The sequence below is a fragment of the Cyclopterus lumpus genome, chromosome 4 (assembly GCF_009769545.1).
Source record: "Cyclopterus lumpus isolate fCycLum1 chromosome 4, fCycLum1.pri, whole genome shotgun sequence".
NCBI lineage: Eukaryota > Metazoa > Chordata > Actinopteri > Perciformes > Cyclopteridae > Cyclopterus > Cyclopterus lumpus.
The window spans coordinates 27,057,522-27,073,451 of NC_046969.1; the positions used below are offsets into that span (position 1 = coordinate 27,057,522).

A 15,930-nucleotide genomic window follows, 5' to 3' on the forward strand; every position below is an offset into this window, starting at 1 on the left:
GATTATCTAAAAATTATCTATTATCTAAAAACAACAATTCAAATCATTTAAATTGTTATCAATAATAATAGTATACTAAACTATACTATACTATACTATTATTATTATTATTACATTTATTTTATAATGATTATTATTATTGTTATTACATTACTATACAATAGTACTAATATTAATATATTTATCATCATTATTATATTATATGTGAATATGTTATATATTATTATTACTAAACAATAATGGTTATATTATATTATTATACAATAATACTAGTATTTCAAGCTAAATGTACAAGGCACTGTAAATAAGATATAATTCTGAGTAAACAGTTATATTATTATTGTAATTCTATATTGTTTATCTCGGGTGTATTTCTTAGGAGGGGGGGGGGCTTGGTGTCTGACAGTCTCGCGCTGCATGCCGGGATACATGTCGCTCTTGTTTACAAGATGGTAGCAGAGGATGTTTGTTTGACTTCAAGAGACACAAAGTAGCAGCACGCGCACACTTCCGCCAGTCGGTTCCTCGCGAGCCTCGTCCGGACCTCGTGTCGGTGAACTGGGCTGTTTGAATCCGGACCCACGTGGACTAGACAGATCCTGAACCCGGCGCAGACCAGAACCGGAGACCGTTTCTGCATCGTCACTGAGAGAGAGAGAGAGAGAGAGAGAGAGAGAGAGAGAGAGAGAGAGAGAGAGAGAGAGAGAGAGAGAGAGAGAGAGAGAGAGAGAGAGAGAGAGAGAGAGAGAGAGAGAGAGAGAGAGAGAGAGAGAGAGAGAGAGAGAGAGAGAGAGAGAGAGAGAGAGAGAGAGAGAGAGAGAGAGAGATCATCACAGGTCAGTCAACTGGAGTGAGAACGTGGTGCGTTCACAACCTTATTCGTTTAATGTTAAACAGAAACCATGTGACAGCGATTCACTGGTTTATAACTAATGTAATAAATGAAATGTTTTGATTGTTGTGAATCATACAAATGTATCTTCATTTAAAGGTTTAATGTGTAAACAGGAGATCAACCTAAAGCTGCATTCTCTCTCCTGACCACCAGGGGGCGACTCCTCTGGTTGTATAGAAGTCTATGCTTCATGTGTTAAAGCTGCATTATCTCTCCTGACCACCAGGGGGCGACTCCTCTGGTTGTATAGAAGTCTATGCTTCATGTGTTAAAGCTGCATTCTCTCTCCTGACCACCAGGGGGCGACTCCTCTGGTTGTATAGAAGTCTATGCTTCATGTGTTAAAGCTGCATTATCTCTCCTGACCACCAGGGGGCGACTCCTCTGGTTGTATAGAAGTCTATGCTTCATGTGTTAAAGCTGCATTCTCTCTCCTGACCACCAGGGGGCGACTCCTCTGGTTGTATAGAAGTCTATGCTTCATGTGTTAAAGCTGCATTCTCTCTCCTGACCACCAGGGGGCGACTCCTCTGGTTTGCTTCATGTGTTAAAGCTGCATTCTCTCTCCAGGCCACCAGGGGGCGACTCCTCTGGTTGTATAGAAGTCTATGCTTCATGTGTTAAAGCTGCATTCTCTCTCCAGGCCACCAGGGGGCGACTCCTCTGGTTGTATAGAAGTCTATGCTTCATGTGTTGAAGCTGCATTCTCTCTACTGACCACCAGGGGGCGACTCCTCTGGTTGTATAGAAGTCTATTCTTCATGTGTTAAAGCTGCATTCTCTCTCCTGACCACCAGGGGGCGACTCCTCTGGTTGTATAGAAGTCTATGCTTCATGTGTTAAAGCTGCATTCTCTCTCCTGACCACCATGGGGCGACTCCTCTGGTTGTATAGAAGTCTATGCTTCATGTGTTAAAGCTGCATTCTCTCTACTGACCACCAGGGGGCGACTCCTCTGGTTGTATAGAAGTCTATTCTTCATGTGTTAAAGCTGCATTCTCTCTCCTGACCACCAGGGGGCGACTCCTCTGGTTGTATAGAAGTCTATGCTTCATGTGTTAAAGCTGCATTCTCTCTCCTGACCACCATGGGGCGACTCCTCTGGTTGTATAGAAGTCTATGCTTCATGTGTTAAAGCTGCATTCTCTCTCCTGACCACCAGGGGGCGACTCCTCTGGTTGTATAGAAGTCTATGCTTCATGTGTTAAAGCTGCATTCTCTCTACTGACCACCAGGGGGCGACTCCTCTGGTTGTATAGAAGTCTATGCTTCATGCGTTAAAGCTTATTGTTATTAATGACCCTGGTGGCCGTTAAGTGAACTGCAGTCACATCCTGTTGCTCTTATGTCATATTTCTAATAATAATGTTCCTATCTGTAACGGTCCTGTATTTTATTTAGACCTTCGGCTCTAAGTTGCTAACGTTACTTCATCAGCTAACGGTACAGCTAGCTGGCTAACTGTAACTTTGCTTAGCTTAGCTTTCATCACAAAACTAATGTAGGAGCAGAAGGAACCTTTAAAATCAACACACAGCAGAGAGGTCAGAGCGGCGGCCATTTTCCAGATTCATTACATAATGAAGATCTTTATTAAATAATAATAACATATAATCAATTACAGCCTCTGTAGGAATCTGTGGCGTTATTTTGACAAAAATAACATTTCCATCAGATGACGAGCATGAAATCAGATATTTGATCACAAGATGCTGAGTCACATGACAGCTGATCCAAATATCAAAACACATTTCAATACCTGTTGGTTTCATTTATTATTCATAATCAGTATCTGTCTGTTATCATTTACCTTCAGCCAGTACTCGTGTTCACTGAGCAGAGCCTGAACGCATCATTATGTAACTGAAGTGAACCTCCTGGTTCTCCGTTAGCGGTGCTGCTAACGTTACTAGCTAACATTACTAGCCCTCCTCCTGTTGGTCTAAACACTGATTGGTTGTTTACAAAGTCACATGATCAGAGACCAGAGAAACATGATGTCATGATCACATGTTCTACTGATCACATGATCTAAAGTAATAATAAATATATACATTAGGAATAGTGCCACTGGGTAAAAGCAGATCATGAAGATTGGACTAAAAGTTGTCTAAATATTTCTCAGTTGTACAAATACAGATACATTAGTAATGATTCCTGAACCTTTCTTTCAGAGGACTGTCCATCGGGTCTGCAGGAGTGTCCCTGAATCCAGCCGAATGTGAGTGGCTCTATTTAACCTGCACTCAACTAGTTAAACTAAACTAATGAACATGCGGTTAGTTAAACTAATGTGTGTGCAGCCTTTGATGTTCTTCATCTCTGTCGTTGAGTCGTAGCTTTCAAACGTTGACGTCTGTTAGTCTACCGCCGATGAGTTCTGACTTCCTGTTTGAATGTCTTGCGCTGCAGGAACAGAGCGACTGCAAAGCATCTCATTGAGCGCTACTTTCGGCAGTTAACCGACGGCTGTGGAAATGGCGACTGCACGAATGAGTTTTGCGCATCGTGTCGTGACTTTCGACCTTTGGATAACAATGCAGCGGCGGCCAAAGCGCTCGAGCTGTTTAAGATTAACGCCAAACTCTGTAACCCTCACCCCTCCAAGAAGGACTTTCTGGACGGTATGATGAGCGAGGCGGACATCTGTCCCGCTAAGGAGGACTTCTCAGGTAACGCCGCCGCTCACGGACGCCGGCTTTGAATCCGTTTCACTGTGTTGATTTAATTTTCCTGTTTGCTCCTGTTGTTTCGGTCCAGATGTCAATCACCTCACGGAGGACACGGTCTCTACGATCCTGGGCTTCTGCGAGGAGCGGGGCGACTACTCGGCGCTCATCCGCATCGTCGGCAGGATCTTCTCCAACTCGGACGCCTTGATAAAGAGCTTCAGGAAGGATGAACCCATCGCCACTGAAAACCTGGACTCTTCGGAACCGACAGACGTGGACGAGCAGGAGAAGCAGGGCTCGGAGTCGATGGCCGCTTCCTCCGCCGCACTCGATGAGGGTCTCGATGAAATGATGGACCCTTGCGAGGTGACGGTGGACATCGGCGCCGTGAGGAGGGTCTACGACCGCCTTCTGAGCCTGGACCAGGTGGAGGCCGCTCTCGTGAACGCACTCATTTACCTCACGCCGAACATGGAGCTGGACCTGGAGTACCTGGACGTGTACGAGACGAACCCAGACTACCTGAACATCTTCGTCATCGTGTTGGAGAACAGTAACCTCCACAGCCCCGAGTACCTGGAAGTAGCTCTGCCACAGTTCTGCAAAGCCATGAGCAAACTGCCGGTGGCGGCGCTCGCCCGGCTGTCCAAGCTGTGGTCCGGGTACGGACTCGGGCACATCCGCCGCATGATGGAGACCTTCCAGCAGCTCATCACGTTTACGGTCGTCAGCAACGAATATGACGGCGAGACTCTCGTGAACGACGACGGGACCGTGGTGGCCGCCACGCAGTGTCTGAAAGTTGCCTTCTACGCAAGCATCCTGGGCGGCGACGTGGACGTGGAGCACAACGAGGAGGAGGAGGAAGACCCCGAGTCCGACGAGCTCACCCTGCATGAGCTGCTGGGCGAGGAGCGGCTCTACAAGAAAGGACCGCCGGCCGATCCGCTGGAGCAAGAACTGGGCGTCAGACCTGTGGACAGCATCAGACCCCTCATCCCCTACGAGGACTTTGTGAACGAGTCGCTGAACGAAGTGGTGGAGATGGACAAGGACTTCACCTTCTTCAAGGTCAACGCCGAAACCAAGTTTTCCTTCCAGAGCTGCCCCTTTATCCTCAGCGTCATCACCAAGAACCAAGGGCTGTACTACGACAACCGGATCCGGATGTACAGCGAGCGGCGCCTCACGGCCCTCTACAGCATGGTCCAGGGCCAGCAGCCCAACCCCTATCTCAAGCTCAAGGTCCGCCGAGATCACATCATTGACGACGCCCTTGTCAGAGTGAGTCACTGAAGCATGTGTTCACAGCAAGAGAAACCTACAAAGAGCTCCTCACAGTGTCTCTGGTTTAAGTCTCTGGTTTAAACCACAGTGTCTCTGGTGTAAAGCTCTGGTTTAAACCACAGTGTCTCTGGTTTAAGTCTCTGGTTTAAACCACAGTGTCTCTGGTTTAAGTCTCTGGTTTAAGCCACAGTGTCTCTGGTTTAAGGCTCTGGTTTAAGCCACAGTGTCTCTGGTTTAAGTCTCTGGTTTAAGCCACAGTGTCTCTGGTTTAAGGCTCTGGTTTAAACCACAGTGTCTCTGGTTTAAAGCTCTGGTTTGAACCACAGTGTCTCTGGTTTAAGGCTCTGGTTTAAGCCACAGTGTCTCTGGTTTAAGGCTCTGGTTTGAACCACAGTGTCTCTGGTTTAAGGCTCTGGTTTAAACCACAGTGTCTCTGGTTTAAGGCTCTGGTTTAAACCACAGTGTCTCTGGTTTAAAGCTCTGGTTTGAACCACAGTGTCTCTGGTTTAAGGCTCTGGTTCAAACCATAGTGTTGCTGCTTTATTTACGCCTATATGACGTTGTTTTGAGGTGTTGGTGGAGCAGCTACAACGTTAGCATAGCTTAGCACCAATCGAGCCAAACTCCATTCAGAAAACCTTTTGAAGTTGCTCGTCGTCTTCAGGACAAATCTGACAAAGCATAAATTCAGAATTTTTGGAAATTGGCATCATCCGTCTTTCGGTTCTCCGTAGCTAGCAGGAGGAGGTTAAACACAAACGAGGATAGCGAGGTGAAAGTGCGCTTCTCATTGGCTGTGAACACATTAATTGAACGCGTTAACGTTCCGGCTGCACGTCGCCGTGACTTGTTGAGGCTGCGTTTGTGTTGCAGCTGGAGATGATCTCCATGGAGAACCCGTCCGACCTGAAGAAGCAGCTGTTCGTGGAGTTCGAGGGGGAGCAAGGCGTCGACGAGGGCGGAGTTTCAAAGGAGTTCTTTCAGTTGGTCCTGGAGGAGATCTTCAACCCCGACATCGGTGAGACGTTCACAGAAACAATGAAATACTCGTTATTTGCTTTATTTGGCTGTTTGCTGCCTTTAATTGAACCAGATTCAAGGATGATAATCGATTTCTGCATTTCAATTCTGTATTTTATGTCTTAAACTGCAACTTTTATTCTATTTTCAGCTTCTTGATGTTTAAATGAATGCTCCTAATTGTTTTTAAGTCTTTTCTTTTGCATGATGTTTTGATGCTTAATGGTTTCATCTGGTGAAATGTGCTCTACAGATGAGCCTTATTCACAATAGTTAGATTAAAGATGAAATATCCATTCCTTTACGTCCTCTTGACTTCCTGAACAGGGATGTTCAGCTACGACGACGACACCAAGCTGTTCTGGTTCAACTCGTCCTCTCTGGAGAACGAGGCCCAGTACACGCTGGTTGGACTGGTCCTGGGGCTCGCCATCTATAACAACTGCATCCTGGACGTCCACTTCCCCATGGTGGTCTACAGGAAGCTCATGGGCAAGAAGGGGAACTACCTGGACCTGTCGGACTCCCACCCAGTACAGTAACTTTCTCCAGAGTTAACATGCAGTGAAAGTGTTTCTGAAGGGGTTGGGATGTTTCTGGGAAGCATAACGCTGCTTTTTACTTTGTTGCATGAAACAAACTTAAAGAAAAGTTCAACATCTTGGGAAACATTGTTCTTCTCTTCCTTGTTTGACGTCTTCGTGGCGTAGTCATCGTGAAGTAGTCTTCGTGACGTAGTCATCGTGGCGTAGTCATCGTGGCGTAGTCATCGTGACGTAGTCATAGTGAAGTAGTCTTCGTGACGTAGTCATAGTGAAGTAGTCATCGTGACGTAGTCATCGTGGCGTAGTCATCGTGACGTAGTCATCGTGAAGTAGTCATCGTGAAGTAGTCTTCGTGAAGTAGTCTTCGTGAAGTAGTCATCGTGACGTAGTCATCGTGGCGTAGTCATCGTGACGTAGTCATCGTGGCGTAGTCATCGTGAAGTAGTCTTCGTGACGTAGTCATCGTGGCGTAGTCATCGTGGCGTAGTCATCGTGGCGTAGTCTTCGTGACGTAGTCATCGTGACGTAGTCATCGTGACGTAGTCATCGTGACGTAGTCATCGTGACGTAGTCATAGTGAAGTAGTCTTCGTGACGTAGTCATAGTGAAGTAGTCATCGTGACGTAGTCATCGTGGCGTAGTCATCGTGACGTAGTCATCGTGAAGTAGTCATCGTGAAGTAGTCTTCGTGAAGTAGTCATCGTGACGTAGTCATCGTGGCGTAGTCATCGTGACGTAGTCATCGTGGCGTAGTCATCGTGAAGTAGTCATCGTGAAGTAGTCTTCGTGACGTAGTCATCGTGGCGTAGTCATCGTGGCGTAGTCATCGTGGCGTAGTCTTCGTGACGTAGTCATCGTGACGTAGTCATCGTGGCGTAGTCATCGTGACGTAGTCATAGTGAAGTAGTCTTCGTGACGTAGTCATAGTGAAGTAGTCATCGTGACGTAGTCATCGTGGCGTAGTCATCGTGACGTAGTCATCGTGAAGTAGTCATCGTGAAGTAGTCATCGTGAAGTAGTCTTCGTGAAGTAGTCATCGTGACGTAGTCATCGTGGCGTAGTCATCGTGACGTAGTCATCGTGGCGTAGTCATCGTGAAGTAGTCTTCGTGACGTAGTCATCGTGGCGTAGTCATCGTGGCGTAGTCATCGTGGCGTAGTCTTCGTGACGTAGTCATCGTGACGTAGTCATCGTGGCGTAGTCATCGTGACGTAGTCATCGTGACGTAGTCATCGTGGCGTAGTCATAGTGAAGTAGTCATCGTGACGTAGTCATCGTGGCGTAGTCTTCGTGACGTAGTCATAGTGAAGTAGTCATCGTGACGTAGTCATCGTGGCGTAGTCATCGTGGCGTAGTCTTCGTGACGTAGTCATAGTGAAGTAGTCTTCGTGACGTAGTCATCGTGACGTAGTCATAGTGAAGTAGTCTTCGTGACGTAGTCATCGTGACGTAGTCTTTGTGACGTAGTCATCGTGGCGTAGTCATCGTGACGTAGTCATCGTGACGTAGTCATAGTGAAGTAGTCTTTGTGACGTAGTCATCGTGACGTAGTCATAGTGAAGTAGTCTTCGTGACGTAGTCATCGTGGCATAGTCTTCGTGACGTAGTCATCGTGGCGTAGTCTTCGTGACGTAGTCATAGTGAAGTAGTCTTCGTGACGTAGTCATCGTGACGTAGTCATCGTGACGTAGTCTTCGTGACGTAGTCATAGTGAAGTAGTCTTCGTGACGTAGTCATCGTGACGTAGTCTTTGTGACGTAGTCATCGTGGCGTAGTCATCGTGACGTAGTCATCGTGACGTAGTCATAGTGAAGTAGTCTTTGTGACGTAGTCATCGTGACGTAGTCATAGTGAAGTAGTCTTCGTGACGTAGTCATCGTGGCATAGTCTTCGTGACGTAGTCATCGTGACGTAGTCTTTGTGACGTAGTCATAGTGAAGTAGTCTTCGTGACGTAGTCTTTGTGACGTAGTCATCGTGACGTAGTCATAGTGAAGTAGTCTTCGTGACGTAGTCATCGTGGCGTAGTCTTCGTGACGTAGTCATCGTGAAGTAGTCTTTGTGACGTAGTCATCGTGGCGTAGTCTTCGTGGAGTAGTCTTTTGTGAAGTAGTCTTCGTGACTGATGGAAGGTGTATTTAGTGTGTTTTGTTTTTTTAGTGTATTTTATGTATTTAGTGTGTTTAGTGTATTTAGTGTATTTTATGTACTTAGTGTGTTTGATGTATTTAGTGTTTTTAATGCGGTTCCTCACGCTTCGCTCCTCCTCCAGAGTCTCTACCAGAGTCTGAAGAAGCTTCTGGAACACGTGGGCAACGTGGAGGACGACATGATGCTCACGTTCCAGATCTCTCACACAGACCTGTTCGGGAACCCCATCCTGTACGACCTCAAGGAGCAGGGAGACCAGATCCCCATCACCGAGGGCAACCGACAGGTGAGACCACGTGAGACCACGTGAGACCACATGAGACCACTGAACATGGTGGTCCTTTTCATTACTAAATAATAGTGTTCGTTGTTTATATTATATTGCAAAACAGGATTATAATGTTTCTTTTTTTAAATGTTTCTAGAGCAGCAGTAATGTTTACAACCACAACCTCACTTTAATATTCACATCAACTAATGTACATACACAAATAACCTCTATCTCCTAACTCTCTCCTCCTGTCTCTAACTCTCTCCTCCTCTTGTCTCCTATCCTCTCTCCTCCTATCCTCTCACCTCTTGTCTCCTATCCTCTCACCTCTTGTCTCCTATCCTCTCTCCTCCTATTCTCTCTCCTCCTGTCCTTCTTTACTCTCTCCTCCTGTCTCCTAACTCTCTCCTCCTCCTGTCTCCTAACTCTCTCCTCCTCCTGTCTCCTAACTCTCTCCTCCTCTTGTCTCTAGTTAGAATCAATAATTGGGTCATATTTCCTCTCAAACAGGAAGAGGACATTCTGTTTCCTCCGTTGAGAGAAACAAATCTTTAAAAATCAAATGTTTAAGTTTCTTTACAGTGAACAGGTGTTTCAGTTCTTAAGTTTCTTTAAAGTGAACAGGTGTTTCTTTACAGTGAACAGGTGTTTCAGTTCTTAAGTTTCTTTACAGTGAACAGGTGTTTCAGTTGTTAAGTTTCTTTACAGTGAACAGGTGTTTCAGTTCTTAAGTTTCTTTACAGTGAACAGGTGTTTCAGTTCTTAAGTTTCTTTACAGTGAACAGGTGTTTCAGTTCTTAAGTTTATTTACAGTGAACAGGTGTTTCTTTACAGTGAACAGGTGTTTCAGTTGTTAAGTTTCTTTACAGTGAACAGGTGTTTCTTTACAGTGAACAGGTGTTTCAGTTCTTAAGTTTCTTTACAGTGAACAGGTGTTTCAGTTCTTAAGTTTCTTTACAGTTAACAGGTGTTTCAGTTCTTAAGTTTCTTTAAAGTGAACAGGTGTTTCAGTTCTTAAGTTTCTTTACAGTTAACAGGTGTTTCAGTTCTTAAGTTTCTTTACAGTGAACAGGTGTTTCAGTTCTTAAGTTTCTTTACAGTGAACAGGTGTTTCAGTTGTTAAGTTTCTTTGCAGTGAACAGGTGTTTCAGTTGTTAAGTTTCTTTACAGTTAACAGGTGTTTCAGTTCTTAAGTTTCTTTAAAGTGAACAGGTGTTTCAGTTCTTAAGTTTCTTTACAGTGAACAGGTGTTTCAGTTGTTAAGTTTCTTTACAGTGAACAGGTGTTTCAGTTCTTAAGTTTCTTTACAGTGAACAGGTGTTTCAGTTCTTAAGTTTCTTTACAGTGAACAGGTGTTTCAGTTCTTAAGTTTCTTTACAGTGAACAGGTGTTTCTTTACAGTGAACAGGTGTTTCAGTTCTTAAGTTTCTTTACAGTGAACAGGTGTTTCAGTTCTTAAGTTTCTTTACAGTTAACAGGTGTTTCAGTTCTTAAGTTTCTTTAAAGTGAACAGGTGTTTCAGTTCTTAAGTTTCTTTACAGTTAACAGGTGTTTCAGTTCTTAAGTTTCTTTACAGTGAACAGGTGTTTCAGTTCTTAAGTTTCTTTACAGTGAACAGGTGTTTCAGTTGTTAAGTTTCTTTGCAGTGAACATGTGTTTCAGTTGTTAAGTTTCTTTACAGTTAACAGGTGTTTCAGTTCTTAAGTTTCTTTAAAGTGAACAGGTGTTTCAGTTCTTAAGTTTCTTTACAGTGAACAGGTGTTTCAGTTCTTAAGTTTCTTTACAGTGAACAGGTGTTTCAGTTCTTAAGTTTCTTTACAGTGAACAGGTGTTTCAGTTCTTAAGTTTCTTTACAGTGAACAGGTGTTTCAGTTCTTAAGTTTCTTTACAGTGAACAGGTGTTTCAGTTCTTAAGTTTCTTTACAGTGAACATGTGTTTCTGTGACCTTCAGGAGTTCGTGGTCACGTATGCAGACTACATGCTGAACAGGAGCGTGGAGCGACAGTTCAGAGCCTTCAAGAAAGGCTTCCTGATGGTCACCAAGGAGTCTCCTCTGAAGTACCTGTTCCGCCCCGAGGAGGTGGAGCTGCTGATCTGTGGCAGCCGGGTGAGGAGGCTCCATCCACACACTGCTTTATATATATTTATATGTATATATATATATATATATATATATATATATATATATATATATATATATATATATATATATATATATTTTATTTATTTTTTTCAACATTTTTTTTTAAAGAGTCACATGAAATGTTTTATTTGGCCAAATATCTCAGGTACATAAAGAATGTGCAGATAATGTGAAACTCTTATGTAAAGCGACTTATGCAAAGTAAATAAAGGTGAATTAAACAATTAACTTTGACATTATGTTTTAAGGAATATCCACTAATGACATGTGATATAGATGAAGCTGCAATAATCAATATTTATATTAAAGGGAAAGTGTAAAGCATTTATCTATATATATATATATATATATATATATATATATATATATAATAAAATATATGTACGTATATTAATATATATACACATATATATATAGATATATATCTATATATATATAGATATATATATATATATATATAATAATTATAGATGTTTGATTCTAACGTTTGAATCTCTCCACAGAAACTTGACTTTGAAGCTCTTGAAAAGACGACGGAATATGACGGTGGTTACAGCAAAGACAGTCAGATCATCAGGTGCGTCGCCTCGTCCTCACACACGTTACCCAACAATGGTTTACAAATTATTTTATTTATCGTTGTTGTTTTGTTGTTTCAGAGATTTCTGGGAAACGATTCACTCGTTCGGAGAAGAGCAGAAGAGGTTGTTCCTCCAGTTCACCACCGGCACGGACCGAGCGCCTGTAGGAGGCCTCGGGAAACTGAAGATGATCATAGCCAAGAACGGCTCCGACACGGACAGGTAGCTTTATATACCTACCGTCTGACCTCTGACCTTCTCCCCGGGACACTAGAGTAACACACTGTTAATATCAACCAACCAATCAATCGATTAAAAAGAACTGCAATAGAAGTCTATGCTTCATGTGTTAAAGCTGCATTCTCTCCACTGACCACCAGGGGGCGACTCCTCTGGTTGTATAGAAGTCTATGCTTCATGTGTTAAAGCTGCATTCTCTCCACTGACCACCAGGGGGCGACTCCTCTGGTTGTATAGAAGTCTATGCTTCATGTGTTAAAGCTGCATTCTCTCCACTGACCACCAGGGGGCGACTCCTCTGGTTGTATAGAAGTCTATGCTTCATGTGTTAAAGCTGCATTCTCTCTCCTGACCACCAGGGGGCGACTCCTCTGGTTGTATAGAAGTCTATGCATCATGTGTTAAAGCTGCATTCTCTCTCCTGACCACCAGGGGGTGACTCCTCTGGTTGTATAGAAGTCTATGCTTCATGTGTTAAAGCTGCATTCTCTCTCCTGACCACCAGGGGGCGACTCCTCTGGTTGTATAGAAGTCTATGCTTCATGTGTTAAAGCTGCATTCTCTCTCCTGACCACCAGGGGGCGACTCCTCTGGTTGTATAGAAGTCTATGCTTCATGTGTTAAAGCTGCATTCTCTCCACTGACCACCAGGGGCCGACTCCTCTGGTTGTATAGAAGTCTATGCTTCATGTGTTAAAGCTGCATTCACTCTCCTGACCACCAGGGGGCGACTCCTCTGGTTGTATAGAAGTCTCTGCTTCATGTGTTAAAGCTGCATTCTCTCTCCTGACCACCAGGGGGCGACTCCTCTGGTTGTATAGAAGTCTATGCTTCATGTGTTAAAGCTGCATTCTCTCTCCTGACCACCAGGGGGCGACTCCTCTGGTTGTATAGAAGTCTATGCTTCATGTGTTAAAGCTGCATTCTCTCTCCTGACCACCAGGGGGCGACTCCTCTGGTTGTATAGAAGTCTATGCTTCATGTGTTAAAGCTGCATTCTCTCTCCTGACCACCAGGGGGCGACTCCTCTGGTTGTATAGAAGTCTATGCTTCATGTGTTAAAGCTGCATTCTCTCCACTGACCACCAGGGGGCGACTCCTCTGGTTGTATAGAAGTCTATGCTTCATGTGTTAAAGCTGCATTCACTCTCCTGACCACCAGGGGGCGACTCCTCTGGTTGTATAGAAGTCTATGCTTCATGTGTTAAAGCTGCATTCTCTCTCCTGACCACCAGGGGGTGACTCCTCTGGTTGTATAGAAGTCTATGCTTCATGTGTTAAAGCTGCATTCTCTCTACTGACCACCAGGGGTTAACTCCTCTGGTTGTATAGAAGTATATGCTTCATGTGTTAAGAGTCACTGGTAATAAAGTCAGTGGTAGTAGAGTCAGTAGTAAAGTCAGTAGTACTAGTGTCAGTAGTAGTAGTGTCAGTAGTACTAGTGTCAGTAGTAGTAGACTCAGTAGTACTAGAGTCAGTAGTACTAGAGTCAGTAGTACTAGTGTCAGTAGTACTAGTGTCAGTAGTACTAGTGTCAGTAGTAGTAGAGTCAGTAGTACTAGTGTCAGTAGTACTAGTGTCAGTAGTACTAGTGTCAGTAGTAGTAGAGTCAGTAGTACTAGTGTCAGTAGTAGTAGTAGAGTAAGTAGTACTAGTGTCAGTAGTACTAGAGTCAGTAGTACTAGAGTCAGTAGTACTAGAGTCAGTAGTAGTAGTGTCAGTAGTACTAGTGTCAGTAGTACTAGTGTCAGTAGTACTAGAGTCAGTAGTAATAGTGTCAGTAGTACTAGAGTCAGTAGTACTAGTGTCAGTAGTACTAGAGTCAGTAGTACTAGAGTCAGTAGTAGTAGTGTCAGTAGTACTAGTGTCAGTAGTACTAGAGTCAGTAGTACTAGTGTCAGTAGTACTAGTGTCAGTAGTAGTAGAGTCAGTAGTACTAGTGTCAGTAGTAGTAGAGTAAGTAGTACTAGTGTCAGTAGTACTAGAGTCAGTAGTACTAGAGTCAGTAGTACTAGTGTCAGTAGTACTAGTGTCAGTAGTACTAGAGTCAGTAGTAGTAGTGTCAGTAGTACTAGAGTCAGTAGTACTAGTGTCAGTAGTACTAGAGTCAGTAGTACTAGAGTCAGTAGTAGTAGTAGTGTCAGTAGTAGTAGAGTCAGTAGTACTAGAGTCAGTAGTACTAGTGTCAGTAGTAGTAGAGTCAGTAGTACTAGTGTCAGTAGTAGTAGAGTCAGTAGTAGTAGTGTCAGTAGTACTAGAGTCAGTAGTACTAGTGTCAGTAGTATTAGAGTCAGTAGTACTAGTGTCAGTAGTATTAGAGTCAGTAGTACTACTGTCAGTAGTAGTAGAGTCAGTAGTATTAGTGTCAGTAGTAGTAGAGTCAGTAGTAGTAGAGTCAGTAGTATTAGTGTCAGTAGTAGTAGAGTCAGTAGTAGTAGAGTCAGTAGTATTAGTGTCAGTAGTAGTAGAGTCAGTAGTAGTAGTGTCAGTAGTACTAGTGTCAGTAGTACTAGTGTCAGTAGTACTAGTGTCAGTAGTAGTACTCCAGAGACGTTTACGGTGTCTCATATGGTCACTTCCTGTTTGCTGGTCTTTGTCTGCTTGGTGTGGTTCTAAGACGTGTTCTAGTTCTCTTCCTCATGTTCTCTGATGCTCCGCCCCTTCCTGCTCCAGGCTGCCCACCTCTCACACCTGCTTCAACGCGCTGCTTCTGCCAGAATACGCCTGCAAGGACAAACTGAGGGAGCGGCTGCTGAAGGCCATCACGTACGCCAAAGGCTTCGGGATGCTCTGATCCCCCAGGGAGCAAGATCTGATCCCCCAGGGAGCAAGATCTGATCCCCCAGGGAGCAAGATCTGATCCTCCAGGGAGGGAGCAAGATCTGATCCCCCAGGGAGCAAGATCTGATCCCCCAGGGATGGAGCAAGATCTGATCCCCCAGGGAGCAAGATCTGATCCTCCAGGGAGAAAGATCTGATCCTCCAGGGAGCAAGATCTGATCCTCCAGGGGGACAAGATCTGATCCTCCAGGGGGACAAGATCTGATCCTCCAGGGGAACGAGATCTGATCCTCCAGGGGAACGAGATCTGATCCTCCAGGGAGAGAACAAGACGTGCCACCACGTTTTTTACAAAAGAAAAGGGAGTACCACAAAAAGGGGAACCAAAATGCTGCAACAACCCTGTGCCTCGCCGCGCTGCGCCCGCCAGCCTCCACTTCCTGTCAGCCTCCACTTCCTGTCAGCCTCCACTTCCTGTCAGCCTCCCCACCGCCGGCCTCCCAAAGAGCTCCACTGGTTCTTTTTGTCTTGTTTCTGAACTCTGTTTTATTTGTGAAACTGTGAAAGTGCACTTACTCACTGACTTTGAGTGACATGTGGTTTATTTATTTGCGTAGTTTGCGGTTCCTGGCGGTGAAGCAGTATTCAGTCCTCTCTCCTCACAGCGGGGGCATCAAGGTGCTCATGTAGCACACTGAGGTGAAGCCTTCTGTAATCATCACAAACTGACGAGCTCTCATTTGACCCGTTCCCTTGTTTTTGAAGTGTTTCTGTGTGCTGCTTCTAATGAATACTGTGTTTCTAACGCTGGCCGAGCTTCAGGAGGACTTTCACTTCCTGTCTCTCCTCCGGCTCGCTTCCTGAAGTGTTTCTGAGTGCACATTTGTTTGTGCAGTTGCCAAAAATGTGCAATGCCTATATATATATATATATATATATATATATATATATATATATATATATATATATATATATATATATATATATTTTTTTTTTTTTTTTTTTAAAAGAGTCACGTGAAATGTTTTATTTGGCCAAATATCTCAGGTACATAAAGAATGTGCAGATAATGTGAAACTCTTATGTAAAGCGACTTATGCAAAGTAAATAAAGGTGAACTAAACAATTAACTTTGACATTATGTTTTTAAGGTTTATCCACTAATGACATGTGATATAGATGAAGCTGCAATAATCAATATTTATATTAAAGGGACAGTGTAAAGCATTTATATTATTATATATATATATAATAAAATATATGTACGTATATTAATATATATACACACACACATATATATATATATATATATATATATATATATATATATAATAATTATAGCAT

General features: G+C 43.8%; 1 protein-coding gene across 2 annotated transcripts; it reads left to right on the plus strand.

The window, feature by feature from the left end:
- The first annotated feature begins 759 nt into the window (after positions 1 to 759).
- Positions 760 to 15,497, plus strand: ube3a (ubiquitin protein ligase E3A). Of its 2 annotated transcripts, none has more exons than XM_034531446.1 (11): positions 760 to 861; positions 3,070 to 3,116; positions 3,308 to 3,567; positions 3,656 to 4,851; positions 5,728 to 5,872; positions 6,202 to 6,407; positions 8,691 to 8,855; positions 10,793 to 10,948; positions 11,488 to 11,561; positions 11,644 to 11,787; positions 14,479 to 15,497. In XM_034531446.1, coding segments are annotated over exons 2-11 (2,469 nt in total). In that variant the 5' UTR covers positions 760 to 861; positions 3,070 to 3,114; the 3' UTR covers positions 14,600 to 15,497. The 2 variants fall into 2 exon arrangements, with proteins under 2 accessions (XP_034387337.1, XP_034387336.1); XM_034531445.1 differs by having other exon boundaries at positions 796 to 836.
- The last annotated feature ends 433 nt before the right edge of the window (positions 15,498 to 15,930 follow it).